The 20,069-nt window shown below is 44.6% G+C and overlaps 1 protein-coding gene across 1 annotated transcript in view; it reads left to right on the top strand.

Moving 5' to 3' along the window:
* Positions 1-20,069, top strand: part of LOC311233360 (uncharacterized protein) — a gene marked incomplete at its 3' end in the record, with an annotated part of 82,481 nt that overhangs the window by 39,811 nt on the left and 22,601 nt on the right. The window contains exon 3 of the mRNA XM_084320336.1: positions 11,595-11,710. Within this exon, the coding sequence (XP_084176462.1) occupies positions 11,595-11,710 (116 nt within the window). The remainder of the gene's footprint in view (positions 1-11,594; positions 11,711-20,069) is intronic.

Raw genomic sequence — 20,069 nt, 5'->3', positions numbered from 1 at the left:
GCAAGAAAATGCCTTCCTTATGTTCCAGCACATATTCTGGGACAGGTCGTTAAGTCATTATTTTTAAGCCACCTGGACTACTGCTCACCTGTTCGGTCCTCTGCACCTGACGGTGGACAGAGGAAACTACAAATTACCCAGAACAGAGCTGCCAGACTAGTCTTACATTGCCCTATAACAACGAACATAAACAGTATGCATAGGGAACTCTTATGGTTATCAGTAGATAAAAGGCTCGTCTTAAATACAGTCGCATTCTACAATAACAGCATCCACGCCTCTAAGCCTGAGTTTTTATATAGTCAAATTATCAAATCAAATCAAAAGGCCCGACAACACACGTTAATGTCCCCATGGGCCGGACACGTCTTCTTTAAACAAGTCAAGAAGAACTAAGTCAAGAACAAAACAAGAATACCATAAGGTCCAACAAAATTAAAATAAATGCAAATAAATGAATGAATGCAAGCACTCCCAGACATACCCCACGCGAAGGTAAGGAAAAACTCACTAAAACCTAACAATAGGGAAAAATGCACCACAGGCAGTGTGGAGGAGGAAAACCTTAGAAGGGCCATTCAAGGGGGGATCTCCCTTCTTAGATGTCGGTGATAGTAGTGTTGCAGACTAACAGTTGGTAAGCATGCACTCATGTGTGTAGTGAAACACAGATGAGTGCATGCAATAGCAACTGAACATTTTGAAAAATTAAAGATAGAGCTGATAGCGATAGCAACTGAACATTTTGAAAGATTAAAGATGGAGCTGATAGCGAATCTATTTGAGGCACAGGGGCGGCGCAAAGAGTGTCGCATCCTCCCCGTCTTAATCACGGGACGTTCAACACTCCGGTCATCGCTCCGAGACAGCAGGAGCCAGGGAGATAGGGGGCGGCGCAGAGAGGAGATGCAGTCACTTACACAATCATTTAACTAGAATGGCAGGAGAAGGTCAAATCATGTTACCTCGCCCAAAATCGAATGCCTTGCGAAAATCAGTAATTTATCGAGCCATTACTTATTGGAATAGCTTCCCAGAACACATACGTCAATTAAATAGCAAATCATCATTTAAACATAAATTACGAATGTATTACTTGGCTACTAGCTAGTGAGCAGTAGTCCAGTGGTTATTTATTTTTGTTTTTAATTATTAATTATTATTTTCTTAACTGTGACAAGCTGAAGGTGGTAAGGCTGCCCTTTACAGGCAAGCATTATCTCTTCATCTTTCATGTGCAATATTGTTTTTCTTTTTTTTGTATGATTGTAATAAGTTAGGTTGTGTTATTGTGTATACTGAATGTGATAGGGGTGGGAATCACCAGTTTCATCACGATACGATCGATTCTTTGGACAACGATACGATATTTGCCGATATCACAAAGTCTGCCACGATACGATTCAATTCAGGTGCCTGCGATCGATATGAGGCGATATTATGTGCCCATTTACCACAATCGGTCACATTTAGATCAACTAAAAAAAGGCTACGGAAATATCAATTGATGTATTTATTTTTGAGCTCTTCCAGACATTTAAATGAAAAACAATCTATTGTTTTTAATACAAATAGACCTCCTGTTAACTTTTTATATATTGAGCTTTAACACACACACATACACACAGTCCCCCACAGCCCCCACCCCTCCTCCTTCCAAGTCCCCTCTCCCCTCTCCTGTTCTCTCTCCACGGTTAGCTGCTTAGCTTAAGCAGCCAACGCGACGTTCATTTAGATATTTAACGCGACTTGGGCATAAAGGAATGGCGACGATGCAACGCATGTTAGATGCATTTGACCCGTTGCGGGGAAAAAACTGCACAGACTTATATCGGCTCGCAAAATAGACGCTCTGTAGTGCTTTACAGCAGACGCAAACACTGCTGTAATGTCTACACGGAGTTTCACAACACTGGGCGCCGGCGGATATGACTCGCGGGATTTTCAAAATAAGAGTATCGCAATATGAATCGATCTTTTTACGTTGCATCGATCCTATTTGATTATTAATAATAGATCGATATATCAATCTGGATCGATGTATTGTCCCACCCCTAGTTAGGGATGAGTTAGAATTTTCGAATAGTCGTGCCAGTCTCTACATTTGATTTTCATGTCTTGAGTCGAAAAAATATATATATATAAATTACTTAATTTCTTTTAAGTGAAGCAAACTATGTCATTGTCGCAAAATAATTGACAGACACGGAGTTTAGAATACCGAGGCGCCTCACCGAGGTGTTCTAAACGTAGTGAAGGTCAATTATTTTGCGACAATGACCGAGTATAGCTATACATTATCCCGCTTATTACATGGCTAACTTACTAACAATATACCTAATTCATTTTACACCATCGACAAGACGAGATCAAATGCAGACGCAGTTGTTCTGTGGCTCCGTCCGCTGTCAGCCCAAATAAAGTTATTATTATCGCCGGCAGGTGTGTGGACTGATTGCACTGATGCAGTGTGTGTCAGTGGGCTTGATTGCTCCAGCTGCGAACAGCGCTCATTATTGCTTGGCAGAGGTCCGTTATCGAGTAATAACGGACCTCTGCCGAGCGCTATTGACCAATCACAATCAAGCATTTCGGCGATGTTAAAACGCAACGCGTCCAATAAATGAGTCTTTAACATGCTTTTATATCCTTATTTACTATATGCCCGTCGCGGTTAATCACTGAGTGATCTAATATGCATATTATTCAGAGCGAGAGGGGGGGGATTGTGTTTCTCACATTGACGCTGTCTGTCTGTCGCGCGTCTACTGTGCCAAAGTCAAGAGAGCACATTAATCTGGGACTAGAAAGGTGTGCTCAGTAGAGCACAGATGTCCGCTGCGGCAGCCAGAGAAAAGATGGAATTAATGTACTGTATGCATTCAGAAGTGCTGAATAAATGTTTTATGGACCCATAATAGTGATTATTTATTATTTAAGTTAAGTTTTGCCATAATCATATTTTTCCATAATCATAATGTTCCACAACATTGGTAAAAAAATATTCTATTCTATGAATCATTTTCGGTTTTCGGCCAACTGTTTTCTATTTTCGGTATCGGTTTCAGCCAAGAATTTCCCATTCGGTGCATCCCTAATAATAAGGAGACGGTAGTCAAAGTAGTTATAAGTAGAGTTGTTCCGATACCAGTATCGGAAATGCCGCCGATACTGCCTAAAATGCTGGTATCGGTATCGGCCGATACATGTGAATTGTAGCCTCCGATCCCATGATGTAATTTATCTCCTGCCGAGTCCTGCGGAGAGTGAGGATTATAAAATGAACGTGTTTTAAAGTGTGATGCTGTGTCATTTTAACAGCAGATACACTTTCTTAAATTCCATGTCCCCGACAGTGCGGTGTGACGGGGAGCTCGGACGGGATGTGTTTTGCTGGTGTTATGATAGCATTAGCTGAAAAGCTAGCTAGTTGGAACAACATCCGCCCGTTACATCAAATCAGATGATCGCCTGTCCTTTCTCCAGGACCTGACACTGTCCGTGACCGTCTATCAACAATAATGCACCCACGGTGAATCGTATTTAAGTTAAGTAGCTACTGACTAGCGTTAGCTGACTAACGTTATCAAATGTCAATGCGGGAAGACGAGCTAGGTCAGCTAGCTTAGCTTGATAACGTTACCGTGTCTAAAGTTGGTGCTATTAATAATCCAGCAATAATAGCTGCAGACCTGCAAGCAAAGTACAGCAAGTTCCAAGTGCCAAAGGATAAGAGTCTGAGGCGGAGTTTCAAAAGAGCCACTGGGTAGCGAGTGCAACACCGTTTAATGTCCGTGTGGATCATTGGAGTAGGGTATATCTGCAGTGCTGCAGCCCCATACTCATTGATTAATGATACTAATACAAATCTATACAATCACCTGTTGTTGAATAAATACCATTACTTTCTAGTTATTACTAAAAAACAGTATAACAGTATCTGTAAAAAAAAATATATATAATTTATATATATATATTTTTTAATGTATGCACTGGTATCGGATAAATATCGGTATCGGCCGATACCCAAAGTTTAGGTATCGGAATCGGATCGGAAAGGAAAAAATGGTATCGGAACATCTCTAGTTATAAGAAATATTTAATGAAATAATTACCATGGATTGAAATGAAGAATAAACTAAAACGACAGACAAGAACACATACTACACAGACAGGATCAGCACCAGATGAAAGGGAAGACAGAATACTTATACATGAGGGGATGACGTGACAAGACACACCTGGGTTAATTGTAAGTGGGTACAGCTGAGGGGAGAACGATGGGGACTACAACACCATGACAGGGAACTACAGCTAGACATGACTGATCACATTAGGAGCGCCTGATCAGGGCACAAACGTAACCCACACATAACAATAGAGATCTTTATTGATAATGAAACATATATACAAGTATACATATAAGGCCCACCATTATCGAAAGGATAAAAACACAATAAAGCTTACAGCTTATTTCCATTGCAGTCCTTCAGATTTCTGAGTGAAATGTACTGCTGAGTGTATGCCTGGATGTGTGTAGGTGTATGAGTGCATGATGCACTTGTTGGAGCCTGTGGGTAAAGCGAGGGTGTACCCACCACACAGGGGGGAGGAAAACATAGGGAGATATAATATACAGTAAAAAAATATTTAAATACCTTATCCATAAATAAAAACAACTAAGATAAATCAAATATAATTAAACCCATGTTCTGCTTCTCCTGATCCAGCTCTTTACTTTGGCTTTAACACATTGGTTGCCAGTCGGATATCACAATTTATCGCTTGGATGCCACCACGTTAATCAATGGGAGGACGAGCACATTTGCGAACGCATAAACTATATCTTAAATTATGGCCATGTGTCTAATACACCCGTCGCTTATCAATGACTTGCTTGCAGTCAACATGTACGAAACGGATTGTTTTTTCATCAGTACATTTCCGTTTTATACCGTTTTAGTTTCGGAGAGTTCTAGTAATTTCTGAGAAATTCCGCGAAATAGCCATTTACTGGAATACACAAAACATGTTGTCATTTTCCGGCTGATTTATGAATAGTTTTCAAATAAACGCTAGATTATCGAGAGTATTTGTGTTCTTATGCACAATATAAAAGCAGGCTGAAAAATAATTTATTCGTGCCGCGCTCAGCGCCTAACGCCACACACACATGTTGTGAAATCTGGGAAAAACAACTCTGATGAACCCAAAACTGGTAACATAGATTCCTTAACTCAGATCAGATGTTCTGCAAAAAGATGAATCCAATTCCTGATCGCCATTCCAAATATTGATCGCGTTTATTTATCCAATGTTATAGTCCGAAACGCATAATCCAAGCTGCTTCCAGCCTCGCCAGTGAATCTGGTAACACGACACTGCTTGCCAGAGATAGGAAAACCCCGGACCAGACTTTTTTTCTGTTGCACTTTTTCACTCAATCCAATCCAATGATGTGCATTACCATCCGGGAGACGATAGGGGGCGGTATTTGCCCTTTTCGAGCTCGGAGCCATTCCCAATGATAATGTCAGGCTGGACGGATGAAAAATGAATGGATATCGCTAATAAAATAAATAACGATTAAATAACGAGAAATCTCGTTATTGGCAACCAACGCATGGCGGCCAATAACGAGATATCTCGTTGTTGGCACTAGGCATGTGCCGGTATGACATTTTGAAGGTATGATAACCTTGGGCAAAAATACCCTGGTTGACGGTATATCACGGTATTCTGTAAAAAAAAATGTAATTCCCATTGCCATCATGTAGATCGTATGTCCATTTGGGCCACGACATAACCCACCACAGCATAATGAATCACAGGTCCCGAAAACTATTCAATGCAATCGGGTAAAGCTCTCGGTCCAGGCTGCGTGAATACTTTACCCAAGGCAGTTGTCCTTCCGCGTTCGGTTTGCGCGCCCTGATTGGCCTCTCAGCACCCAATCGCGTTACCCCTACTACTCGCTCAATATACTACTATCACTTCAGTTCCACAGCCCCATTTCCTCATATTGTTTTCACCTCCGCCGTGCATCATATACTAAAACTAACTATCACTCAACTTCCTCGTATTGTTTTCACCTCCGCCATGCATCATATACTAAAACTAACTATCACTCAACTCACTATCACTCAACTCGCTACCGCCGTGCATCATAGACACAAAAAAATAATAATAATAAAAAAAAATTTATTAGAAAATCGAATGTTGATGAACGCCAATGTAACGAATGAAGGTCTGAACGTTTGGGCTCAGCCCTATTTGACAGGTACTGTTTATAGTCCAACACTGACAAACCAGTTCATTTCTACATACTTTCGTTTGTGCGCTGTTCCACGCTAAACATTGCCCCTTTTCAAAATAATCCAGTATTTTTTTCTAGATTGCGAGATATGACGTGTTATATGCGCGAACCGTTCGGGTTGCTCTGAAATTCCATTTCCGGGAGAAGATGGAAAGTTTGGTGCAAACATGACCGGGGACGCTACAGCGTGTTACACACAGCAATGGCCAAGCGTCTGGCTGCTTAGTGCAGGTTTAGTTCAGTTAGCTGGATAAACTGGCCACTTCCTCGCAAAAAAACGCCAGCTCCCTTCCTCACAGATCCCATTATACCAGGGGTCAGCAACCTTTACTATCAAAAGAGCCACTTTTCCCCCCTCCCACAAAATAAAATGCTCAGGGAGCCGCACAGCCTATTTACCCTTAACCCTTTAATCGCCAAGGACGACTTTAGACGTCATTCCTCGCCATGAGTAATCTGCCAATGACGTTGTACAGCGTCTTTGAGATCAATATTTCAAAAATCTGTCATGGCAATCATATTTCACCCACGGAGACTTGAGACTTGCTGTTGATCTCCTCTCAACTCTCCAATGGTTCAAGACCACCATCTGGTGGCCGATCGGCGAATAGCCAAAACCGGAAGTGACACGCCGGAAGTGGTGTTCACTCATATTTCGTCCGGCCACTCGCTATCGCTAGCGGGACTCCAGCTTGATACACTGGATAGCGATCCGTTGCCAATAACTCGATAAACAACATGATTTGGACGTATATAGTATTATACAACCTGGAAATGGATCGCATATATCAACATCCCATAATAGCGAACTTTCTGCTCCACGCTGATCGCCCAACGCTACGAGGAAGCTGCGGTGAGTTTCAGCGTGTTTGATTATTATTAAACATACACACTGCTCCGATCAACATATCACCCATACTAAATAAATGATTTAACGTCGGCCACGGCCCCCCCCCCCCCTCCGGTCACCAGCAGATGATGAGGCATGGCGTGTAGGACCTTGTACAATTGACATTTTTTATCTGACGTCAATCAGTATCAAACTACATTTGATGATCTAATATATGTATTTAGGGCTATAACTCACGTTCTGCAGAATGCTGCAGAAAACGATAAAAACATATTTATACTTTAGACCGTATTTTAGTATGAATGTGAATGAAAAAGTAGAACGTTGCTACATCCTAAATGATAGATACTTGACGTTGAATGGGCCATAGTAATGTCAATTTAGCAATACAATTAAAAAAGTTATAGCCCTGCAAAGAAGGGGAACATCTCCATAGACAAATAGAGCTGGCAGAGGACGGTATAAGGATGGATATAAGCGTGGCAGAGAAAGGGTTAAAATGAAGATAACACAGTATATAACATTTTATATATCCCCAAGCATACCCCACATTTAGCATAAAACGCCTGACAATTGCATACCCAAAGTAATTTGCGATTTATTATACTTTATACTTATAGCACACAGTTTGTTGCATTAATGGAATTATAAATCAACAAAAATGTTGACTTTTTATTGCTGTTTTTACCTGGTATAACAAAGGAAAACCTTTGGAGGAGAAACTATACTGGCTGTGTAGACCTATTTTTAAATAAAACACAGAAGAAGAGACAAAACACTGGTGTCTGTAGACCGACTTTGAAATAAAACCCTGAACTATGCAGCTCTATTTGAGTCCTTCCCTTATTTGTGGAACATTTATAAAATAAAAAGTAGTCTACTTTGAAAAAAGACTACCATGTGTAGACCTACTTTGAAATAAAACACAAAAGGAGAAAAAACACCGGCATCTGTAGACCTACTTTGAAATAAAACCCTGAACTATGCAGCTCTATTTGAGTCCTTCCCTTATTTGTGGAAAATCTATAAAATAAAAAGTACATTTTTCGTTGTTTGCAAATTTCGCACCACATATCAGGCATACAGGTAAGCCTGCATCGTTAGTCGTGAAAGCAAATTAATCTGTCCACGCTGAATTAAACCCTCTATTTTCCTCAGACTTTCCTTTTTTTGGATTTATCCATGGTTGGCCAACTGGGGGGTTGGAAACTCAAGATTAGCCACTTGCAGACGGCAGGGAGGCGTCTAGTTTTTTACCAACTCATTTCCAGTTCTGCGATCTGATTGGCCACTGACGTTTCTGGTCGTGTGACATGTGCGGCCAATCGTGTGACGCCTGTTTCTATCACCGGTTAAGCTAAGGCACTCTTTCGAAGTTGGTTAAGGTTAGAGTTTGTCTTAGAGCAGGGCGATAGAACACCAGCCCTGATTCCAAACTCTAACCTTAACCAACTTCGAAAGAGTCGCCTAAGCTTAACCAGTGATAAACTAGGCGTTAGGTAGTTTGCGGTAGTTTGTTCGAGGCGGAAATGGGCAAAGACACAGGCGTCACACGATTGGGCGCACATTTCACATGACCAGAAACGTCAGTGGCCAATCGGATCGCGGAACGCAAACGCAGAACTGGGGTTGGTAAAAAATTAGACGCGGCAGGGAGAGGCGCGGGGTGTGACATACTGTATATTTTAGTTGATGAAGTATTTTTTCATTTCAGTGTCACAGTATGACATCGATCTCCAAAATAAGAGAACAAAAAAGATTTTTTTTTTTTATTTTTTTTGGGTGGGCCAGTGAGCCGCAGCTGATTGGTTAAAGAGCTGCATGCGGCTCCGGAGCCACAGGTTGCCGACCCCTGCATTATACCATTCTGAATTATGTTTTTGTGCTTCATTTTTCTAGAGGGGGCTTTTGAAATGTAAAATAATAGACCTAAAATGCTGATAATAAATCATATTCCACCTATGGATTTACTTTGTCCTAAATAATGCACGTCATAGCTATACGGCGCTCACGAGTCGCGACACACACTGTGGTTATTTTAATAACGGAGCATTGCAACTGTGAAGAAAAACCCCATTGGTTTAAACGGAATGAATAGACACATAAAATATATATATATATATATAAAAATAATAATAATACATTTCTTTTTATTAGAAATTCGAATGTTGATGAACGGCAATGTTACGAAAGAAGGTCCGAACGTTTGGGCTCAGCCCTATTTGACAGGTACTGTTTATAGTCCAACACTGACAAACCAGTTAATTTCTACATACTTTCGTTTGTGCGCTGTTCCATGCTAAACATTGCCCCTTTTCAAAATAATCCAGTCTTTTTTTCTAGATTGCGAGATATGACTTGCATGCATATGCATATGTGCAAATCGTTCGGGTTGCTCGCCTGAAACCTATTATTTCCAAATCAAAGGTATATACCATATATAGATGTTTCTTCACAAAATCATCAAGGGGGGGGGGTCATTTACGAAGCTGCGATCGTTACCAAAAGCCTGTTTTTTAGGTTCGGTAAAATACGATGCTTTGATCAATACAAAAGCATGTTTTAGGTTGGGTAAAATAGACCTAGAATGGACCTTACCTTAGTCAGAAGGTACTCCAAAATGAATAATCCCATCGCAATTACTTGTGTGCATTGGGCACGGCTATAATACGGGAAACAATAGGTTTCAGGCAAGCAAATCTGTGTTCTGATTCACTTCGAGGGGGAGGGGATTCCTGCAGCCAGGCACAGAGAGAGAGAGAGAGAGAGAGAGAGACACCTTAGAGACCCAGTTCAAAAGGTATGCGATATTGCCACCTGGCGAGATTCGATCGTCATTGCAATTTTAACATAGGCTGCGGTGCCAGGGAGACACAGGCAGGTCCGCACGAGTGTTTAGAATGGGGAAATAAAAAAATTGAAAAAAGGATCTAAACCCGAGATTTGGTGCTGAACAGTTGGATTTGAAACCAGAGAAATCTTAGGTATGGTGCAGAAAGAGTTAAGAACAGTACACTATTCGAAAATGATTTTGGTCAATCATGCACATCCCTAGTATGTGTGCGCGTATATGTATGTATATAGTGTGTGTGTGTGTATGTATGTAATGTATACGTGTATACAGTACATCAGGGCTATTCAACTAAATTGTTCAGGGGGCCACATTGTCAGAAACCCAAGGGGCCAGGGGCCGGACTGCCACGGCACCTCCCCGTGCTATGAATATATGTACACTTGACACAACACGCAACCACATTTTCACAACTTTTATTTAACTACATTGCAAAAGTAGTATACTTTTCAAAAAAAGTGCTTCATTTATGTGCCACATCTGCAACATCTCCTGCAGAAAGTGCTTCATTTATGACTGTGCAACAACTGCAACATCTCCTTTTCAACATTTCAATATAAAAATAAAATAAAAAACAAACAAATGCATGATGTGCATCTGAACATTCTAACATCAACACTTGAACAAAAAAACACATTATAGTGCAGCTGAGCTTATGAAAAAGTGCTTCATGTCTGTGCAACAACAGCAAATCACAGCATCTTATTAGCACTTATTGTCCACTCTTAACTCTCAAACATCAGGGAGGTGGGGGGCAGACAGGCCTAGCCTACATACACACATCTAATGAGAGCGATTGCACTTCTTTGACTGGGCAATGGCAGAGAAAGAGGGTTCATAGGAAGTGAGGGCTACCCGCAAACAGTGATGCAAATGCTCATTTGTCAAGGAGGCACGTTGCTTGTTTTAATGGCATTCATGTGAGAGAAACTGGATTCACAGGTGTATGTTGAGCCAAACATTGTTAGCACAGATATTGCCAGCGTTTTTATTTTGGGGAATGTCTTGACATGAATACACTTTATCCAAAATGTTGTGGTGGATTCATTCTCAAGTGCCTGCTTCAGAGCAGATGATGCTTGCATGTCAATTATTTCAAGTTGCAGGAGACCTTCATCAATGTGAAGTGATGCAAGGAACTCTTGTCCTTTTGTGGAAATAGCAGCTACATTGGCAAATGGGTTGCTCACAAAATGCATCAATTCTCTGGACATGTCAAATTCATCAAATCGACTTGCAAAGTTTTCCCTCAATTTATCAATGAAATATGTCATTAATTGAGTGACTTTTAGCTCAATTGTGCGTGTTAACGTTGACATGAAAAGAAAAAAGTAAATTTTTATTTATTTATTTTTTTTTTTTTATCGTGTAATCTTTGGCGGGCCGGTCAGAATCATCCCGCGGGCCGGATCTGGCCCGCGGGCCGCCAGTTGAATAGCCCTGCAGTACATGTATGTATGTATGTGTATATATTGATATGTGGGACTTCGGACCCCAGGAAGACTAGCTGGTGCCATTGGCATCAGCTAATGGGGATCCTTTTTAATAAACAAATACAAATATGACTCTTCTCTCAGTTTCAGAAAAGGACACAGACTGGTTTGTAATCCAAGGTTATAAGGAGCTTGGAGAGAAAAGTGGAGCTAAACTACAGATGAGACTCTTGGAAATCCCGCTCAAGAGATTGTCAGCGGTAAGATGGGGAAGAAAATATTACAGTGGGAGTTGTTTTGCATAATCAATTTGCAGATTTTATATAAACGTTTACATGATAAAAATATAGATAAAATTATAATTGCTTGCCTAATCTCGTTCTTGGCTGGGTCTTGCTTAACTAGGCTTGCCATGTCTTGTTCTTGGCTTGGTCTTGCTTAACTAGGCTTACGCCGCTTACCTAGTCTCGTTCTTGGCTGGGTTTTGCTTAACTAGGCTTGCCTAGTCTTGTTCTTGGCTGGGTCTTGCTTAACTAGGCTTGCCTAGTCTTGTTCTTGGCTGGGTCTTGCTTAACTAGGCTTGCCTAGTCTCGTTCTTGGCTGGGTCTTGCTTAACTAGGCTTGCCTAGTCTTGTTCTTGGCTGGGTCTTGCTTAACTAGGCTTGCCATGTCTTGTTCTTGGCTGGGTCTTGCTTAACTAGGCTTGCCATGTCTTGTTCTTGGCTGGGTCTTGCTTAACTAGACTTGCCTAGTCTTGTTCTTTGCTGGGTCTTGCTTAACTAGGCTTGCATAGTCTTGTTCCTGGCTGAGTTGGGCTTGACTGGGTGTCTGTCTGTAGCCTACTGTCTAGCAAGAGAGAGAGGTGTGGAGATAGAGACACTCTGACTAGTTTGTGCAGCAGATTAAAGTATATACTTTGATAGTGGGATGTACAATGTACCCCTGTTGTGTACCTTTTTAACAAATCTCAGATCAAAACCCTGCTCAGAGAGATTGGTGTTGGATTATTCCTCATTCTTGGACGATTAGTCGGTTAGCTAAGACAATGGTTCCCAAAGTGGGGGGGGGGTGGAGCCATATGAATTAAAAAAATTAAAATAAAAAAATTCCAAAAAATAAAATCTTTTTTTATTTTATCTTTTTTCATTCAGTCAGGCCACTGAACTTAGAAGCAGGCCAGGCCAGTGTTTCTAGTTGCAGTGGCGCGATAGTTAGATAACCTAGGTGGGGAACAACCAGGAGATCACTGCAACTCACCCGTAGGTGTTCTTTCAGAGTGTTTTTGAAAGTGGGTAGTGATTTACATTCCTTTACAACTTTGGGTAGGGCGTTCCACATTGATGTGGCATAATTGCGAAACGTGTTTAGTCCCTTGTTTGAGCCGAATCTGGGTTTAACATGATTTGTGGAGCTCCCTCTGGTGTTGTGATCGTGGTATTCACTGACCTTTTGGGAAGTATTTTGACATGTACATGGGTACCTTGGTCGCGTAGTGTATCTTGTAGACCAGGCCCATTGCAAGTTGCTGTACACTGTCGTCTACTCTAAGCCATCCTAGGTTGTCAAAGTGGGCAGGGGTGAGGTGGGTTCTAGGAGTCAGGTCAAGCAGTAGTCTGACTAGCTTGTTTTGAGATGTTTGTAATTAGTTTTTTAGTGCCTTTGAGGTGCTTTGGTACCATGAGGTGCAAGCATAGTCGTAGTACCCTTGAATGAGTGCTCCTGCCAGTCTTCAGGGTATTCTTGTTTACCAGGGAGGAGATCCGGTACAAGAATCGAGTTCGTTGGTTGACTTTTTTTTATTACATTGGATGCCATTTTGTCACAGGAAAGATTAGCCTCTAGGATGGAACCCAGGTTGGTAATTTCATCTTTCCTTGTTTCAAGTTTCAAGTTTCTTTAATAGTTGTCATACAGAAGTACAGAATACTTTTATACAAAATGCTTCTTACTGTTACGCTCCAGAGACTGTGCTAGACAAGATAAGTATCAAATAACATAGTATAGCATGTAAATTAGAAGTAGAAAATGAGGTCACAGTGTTCAGTATAGACATATGTACAATGTTCGAAGCAGAATAGACGTAACTGAGTTACCATATAATATACAATACTATGCAGTGTACTCCAATCCAATCCAATCCAATCCAACTTTATTTATAAAGTGCTTTAACAGCCACAGGGGCACAAAGTGCTGTACAGGGGGAGCATATTAAAAACTATTAGCAGCACTAAAAATAGAAAAAAAAACAAGAGTACCAAAACAGAGATAAAAAACATTAGGTAAATATAGGCAGCAATACAAGTTTAAATAGATCAGAGTACTTAAAAAGAAAATATTTAAAAGCAAGGGAAACAGTAACAAAACGATACAACAACAACACAGTAAGACAATAAGATCATAAAATCAACAAGCTACATGGTGTCGAAAGCCAGAGAGAAGAGGTGGGTCTTAAGGAGGCCTTTAAAATGGGGCAGTGATGAGGCCTGCCTAATCTGCAGTGGCAGCTCATTCCACATTTTGGGGGCGGCAACGGAGAAAGCACGGTCCCCCCTGAGCTTACGCCTAGTTGTAGGCACTACTAGGAGCAGCTGGTCAGCTGACCTGAGAGAGCGAGAAGGTGTATAGACCTGCAACAGCTCAGAGAGGTAGGGTGGAGCAAGGTCATGAAGGGCTTTAAAAGCAAATAAAAGAATTTTAAAATGAATCCTAAAGTGCACTGGGAGCCAGTGGAGTGAAAATAAAATCGGTGAGATGTGGTCGTATTTACGAGTGCCAGTTAAAAGACGGGCAGCGGCGTTCTGCACCATCTGAAGGCGAGCCACTGAGGATCCGCTCACCCCTATATAAAGTGCATTGCAGTAATCCAGCCTGGTAGTCACAAATGCATGGATTACTGCTTCAAAATGCTGGGTGTTGTGAAGGGCCAGATTAAACCGAATATATATATTTATTTATATATATATATTTAATTGTATTTGTATATTCTCTAATATTCCCTGATATCCCTTGTATATTCCTTGTACAATATGCATTGAATATCCATTCTAGCCTACTGAACATCCCATAATAGTCTCCATTCTACTATTGGTCGAGACCTTGGTGCCAGGCTGCCATACCCCTCAGACCCAGTTCAAACGTACCGCTCGACATGTACGAACAAGTCCTAGTTCCGCGTAGGAATTTGGCTACCGCACCACTAATGGGACTATTTGTTCATAGTGCGTATATATACTGCGCTACTAAAGTAGGACTTTCTTTTCAGTCCAGTTTCTTACCCTCCAATAGAGTCACAGACGTAAAGCCTCCCCGCGACGCCACGTGTGGGAGTAAGGCCAAGTTCGCCTACCATCGGTATTGAGACATCGTGTATATTAATATTTGAATAGTCATATTTGGCACTATATCGTCGAGTTGGACGTAGTCTATTAAGCTAATAATAGTCTGTTAATATATAGTGCTTCGTGCGGTGAGAATACTACCGTAGTCAGTACCCCATCGTTTCGGGCAGAGAACTGGCTGCTTACCCAGGGTGGTTGACCCTATGTGAAGCTGCACCCGAGGAGCCCCAGAGCCGACGAGCGAGTGGACCTGTATACCGGATTATTCTACCGACGACAACCCGCCTTCCCAGGCACGGATTATGCTTTGGATACTTTGATTATTCCATGGATAAAGACCCCCGACACTGCCGTGTGTTGGAACCCCCCCCCCTGGAGAGGACGCAAGGTGAGGAGACGCTCTGCAAGACGAGGTCTCTTCACGTCTCTCCCCCGTGGACCGGAGAGAGCCGGCCCACAAAGAGTCCACCTGCTTTCATCTGTGGTCCAAGGATCGCCGGCGCATTGAACGGCACTACAGTGGGTTCACCTGGGATACCCTTGGCCGGACGAGGCAGCTGGATTCTACCCCCCCCCCCCCCTCCTACTCCTGTCGGCTTACAAGCGACCGGATTAACCCCCTCTAGTGTATCCAGCCTATAATCATTAAAGTATCATTGCTGTTATTCCTTAACTATTCCAGGTCGTATATTTACCACCTGCGCCTTCAGAGATTGGACATTCTCTATTGATATACCGACGAATACTCCTTGCCATAAAAGTGCATACTATTTCAATTCATAAATGTAATTAAGTGATTAAGTGCTTATTCTACACACCATCGCTGTGTAGGAAATAAAGACCTGTTTCTAATTCGTACATTTGTGTTGGATCCGTTTCATCTACGTGAGAGTGTTCATGATAATATATTTATGCCGTGTACTGGGTGGCCGAATATTAAGTACAAAGGTAGTGGTAGTAAGTATCATATCTAGTAATACAGTCAGGGAATTGTACCCCTCAGTTACAATTGGTCCTTCGAGCCGGAGGGTAATTAGTGTAATATTAATATAGTGTTATTAATATTGAAATGGCCTATGATGAACACTCCACGAAACGATCCTCCTAACCAACGCCCGCAGCGCGAACGACGGCTCCCTCAGTACTTAGAGGCTTACGCTGTCAGTCAACAACCTAGTCTTCTACTAACAGTAAACGCGGTAAAACTAGAAAGTAAAAGTATGTCTAACCCCAACGCCCAGACTACCCCGACCATAGAGGCCCCTACGGGCTCTAATGTAACTGACCAAGTTCACGGTGGGGACCAGTGGGAACCAGACATGACTTCACACCCCGCCAGTACTGAAGAAGTAGTCCCCGATGAGTCCCGGGAGGAATACAACGCTACCGAGAGAGAACTCGGCACGGAAGAAGACGGGGAGAGCACCGTGGAGATAGAACTCCAAGGCTCCGCAAGGAGTACCCCGAGGGAAGGCTCCCATATACAACCGCCTTCTCCCAGCGAGGCAGAGAGGACACTACAGCAGGCATTCCTCGTCAGCCTGAAAGCCTCTACTGAACGCGATAGACTCCAGGGTGAACGCGATCGACTGCAGATCCAGCAGCGAAGCGAACACGAGCAGATACGTCTAGAAATAAGACGCATTCAGATGGAAGAGAATGTGGCCCGAGAACGAGCCGGTGCTCAACGGGACGCAGCGCGCGACAGACAGCAGTCGCAACTAATAGAACAGCTGATCAGACGGACAACACCCTCTCCCTCCGCCAGAGGCTCCAGGAACTCGTCTAGACACACCTCCAGGGCGGCATCCCCTAGCCGAGTAAACAACCCTGAACTTGACCAACAGACGAGGTCTATACCCCCCACAGACCACCTCCCCCCACCGGTCCAAGCGAGACCTAGCAACCGGGAAGGAGCAGCATATCCTGTGGAGAGGCTAAACCAGAGACTACAAGCACTGGATGACCTAACTGAAGACGAAGAGGAAGAGGAGGAGAACCACGCCCGAAGACAGCACAGTACTCTACCGGACCAGGAGGTCCGGTACAGCCCAGGCTATACTCCCGCGGAGCTGCGCTACAGACCCCCGACTCTATACACGGGTGAGCACGACGCACGACCCGCACCGAGGAACAGCACCTGGACAAGCGGGCCATGGTACACTGCCGGTACCAGCCCATACCAAGGAGCGGGAGGAGACTCGCCTAGGAGGCCTCTCCCCCAACGCTCACCGATGTATCCACAGTCAGCGTCATACATTGGCACGCCTATGGTACCCGACTTCACCCAAGAGAACCGGGCCCAGTATACAGAACTCCGCATGTGTCTGGAGACCATGTTGGTGGATGTATTGGATGAACGCCACAAATACGCCATCCTACTGAAGCACTTAAAGGTACCCCGCGCACATAATATAGCGCTCGCCTACGCGACTTCCACCACCCCATACACAGCAGCGCTGGTAGCATTGGACCAGAGGTATGGGCGCATATGGGATTACGTGATCCAGGAGATCCGACACATCGACCGCTTACCCCCAGCAATAGACAATCGAGCACTGGACGACCTGTCCATCAGAGTGCAGTCCCTGGTAGGGATGTTGGGAGCGCAAAGAGAGAAGGGGAGGCATGAACTTTACGCCAACTCAAATGTGGAAAGGATCCTGGAGAAGCTGCCGCCCGCTCGTCAGGAGCGCTTTAGGCGGCAGAGGGACCACAGAGACCCGAATGGCCCCGAACCGAACCTCCTCGATCTAGCAGACTTCCTGGCGAGAGAAGTCAGCAGCCTACGGCTAGATACATTCGGACGGAGCACCCCTGGCTCCAGAGAAGGAACCAGACGACTAAATGATGGAAGAAGATCGGTGACTGTGATGCACCAATCGGAGTCAGTACCGAGCAGCAGGAGCCACAGTACCCCCTCCAGAACGGAGAAGTGGAAGATAGTGTGCCCCTACTGTGAGAAAGAACACTGGCTAGCGCAATGTGACTCCTTCCCCAAGCTGAACGCGGAGGAAGCAGGTCAATGGATAAAGTCCAACAAGCGCTGTTTTCGCTGTGCGCGCTCACACATGGCAGCCGAATGCCGCTTAAAGAAAAGGTGCACCAAGTGCGATGGAGCCCATCTGGACATACTTCACGACAGTAACAGACGGCGCCCTTCACCTGCACCATCCAGCCGCAAAGCGAGCGTCATGTACATCGATCCCGCCAGCAGCAGTGGAGCCCGAGTACTCCTAAAAGTAGTGCGTGTGACACTAAGCTACCAGAATAAAGTCCTGGACACTTACGCCGTCCTCGATGACGGGTCAGAGAAGACCCTGCTGCTCGCCTCCGCTGCGGCCCAGCTAGGGCTGCGGGGAAGCGAAACCCAAATGACAATTCGGACAATAAGACGAGATTTGAAGACGATAAAGGGCGAGAATGTCTCATTCTCTATCGCAGCAAGCGGCCAGCCTGAGCGACGGTACCAGATTGCAGACGCTTTCACCAGCCAAGAAATAGGACTGTCGCGGTACACATACCCCGTCGCCAAGCTGATGGAGAAATATGCACATCTGCGCAAGTTACCGATCCCGCTCATAGACAATGCTATGCCGACCCTGTTGATAGGCTTCGACCACGCAGACCTCATTGTCCCGATAGACCGGGTTCATACCGGACCCCGAGGCTGTCCTGCAGCAGTCGAGACCCGTTTGGGATGGACTCTCCAAGGCCCGCTCGCCAAATCTCTCAACCGAAGTACAGCCACTAGATGTCTCCACTCCCGAGTCACAGAGGGAGAAACCGCACTCCTGCAACACGTAGAGCGGCTATGGACCCTAGAACAAATGCCCTTTAAGAATGGAAAGAAAGACATTCGCTCTAAAGATGACATTTACGCCATTCACCTCCTCGAGACAGGGACCAAGAGAGTCCCGGTCAACGGCGTGTTGAGATACGCCACGCCACTCCTGCGGCGAGAAGGAATGCCTACTTTCCACGCCAAGACAGACGCCATAGAACGGTACCTGCTGAACACGGAGCGGCGCTTAGCCAAGAACCCCGCCCAAGAGAGTGTATACCGCGCTGAGATTGAGAAGCTCATCACAGCGGGACACGTCACAAAGATGGACATTAAAGAGGCTGACCAGACCACTGAATCGTGGTACGTGCCCCACCACAAGGTCCATCACAACGGTAAAGACCGCATAGTATTTAACTGCAGCTACCAGATCGGATCCCAAAATCTGAATAAAGAGTTACTGCCCGGTCCCACACTCGGCCCCTCCCTACTCGGCGTTCTACTCCGCTTCCGCCAGGAAAAGGTGGCCATCAGCGGGGACATTAAAGGAATGTTCCTGCAGGTGAGATTAGTAGAGGCGGACAAGCCCCTGTTACGGTTCCTATGGAGAGAGAAGCCAGGAGATGAGCACCCAGCCATCTACCAATGGGAAGTCCTCCCCTTCGGAACGACGTGCAGCCCCTGCTGTGCGACATTTGCACTACAGAAACATGTAGCAGAGGACCCAGCAGCGGACGAAGAGGTCCGACACAGCGTAAAGAACAGCTTCTACGTAGACAACTGTCTACAAAGCCTTTCAACCCAGGAAGAAGCCGAGGCTCTCCTGATTAAACTCCGCGCCTCATTGATCAAAGGCGGCTTTGATCTCAGGCAGTGGGCCAGCAGCGATCCGCAAGTACTGCGCAGCCTCTCCTCCGAGGACAAGGCAGCCAGCAGCGAGACCTGGATGGCTACAATCCCGGGAGAAGCCCAGGAGATGACCCTGGGATTGGTGTGGCGATTCAAAACAGATTCGCTTCACTACAGACACAAGCCCCTGACTACGGAGCAGGGAAGGCCGGCGGCGGCGCCGACCACCAGACGGAGTGTGTACACAACACTCGCCCGACAATATGACCCGCTAGGATGTATTCTACCGTACACCACCAGGGCAAAAATGATTGTACGAGCATTGTGGGACAAGGACCAGGGCTGGGACGACCCCATTCCCGCACACCTTGCATCCACCTGGAGAGAGTGGGAGATGGAGCTCCACTCACTCCCAGGCGTTAATATGCGCCGAAGCTACTTCCCACCCACGGTGAGGCCAGAGACATGTAAAATGGACTTACACGTCTTCAGTGACGCCTCAGAGGTCGCATACGGATCAGTAGCCTACTTGCGGGCCCAAGACCAGGGGGGAGAGATCTACACAGCATTTGTCCTCGCCCGCTCGAGAATAGCCCCACGCAAGCAACAATCTATCCCACGTCTAGAGCTCTGCGCAGCCCTAGCCGG

The sequence above is a fragment of the Notolepis coatsorum genome (assembly GCF_963971535.1).
Source record: "Notolepis coatsorum genome assembly, chromosome: 8".
NCBI classification, from domain to species: domain Eukaryota; kingdom Metazoa; phylum Chordata; class Actinopteri; order Aulopiformes; family Paralepididae; genus Notolepis; species Notolepis coatsorum.
Note: the sequence above shows the minus strand (reverse complement) of the source record. Positions and strands in the feature narration are given on the sequence as shown.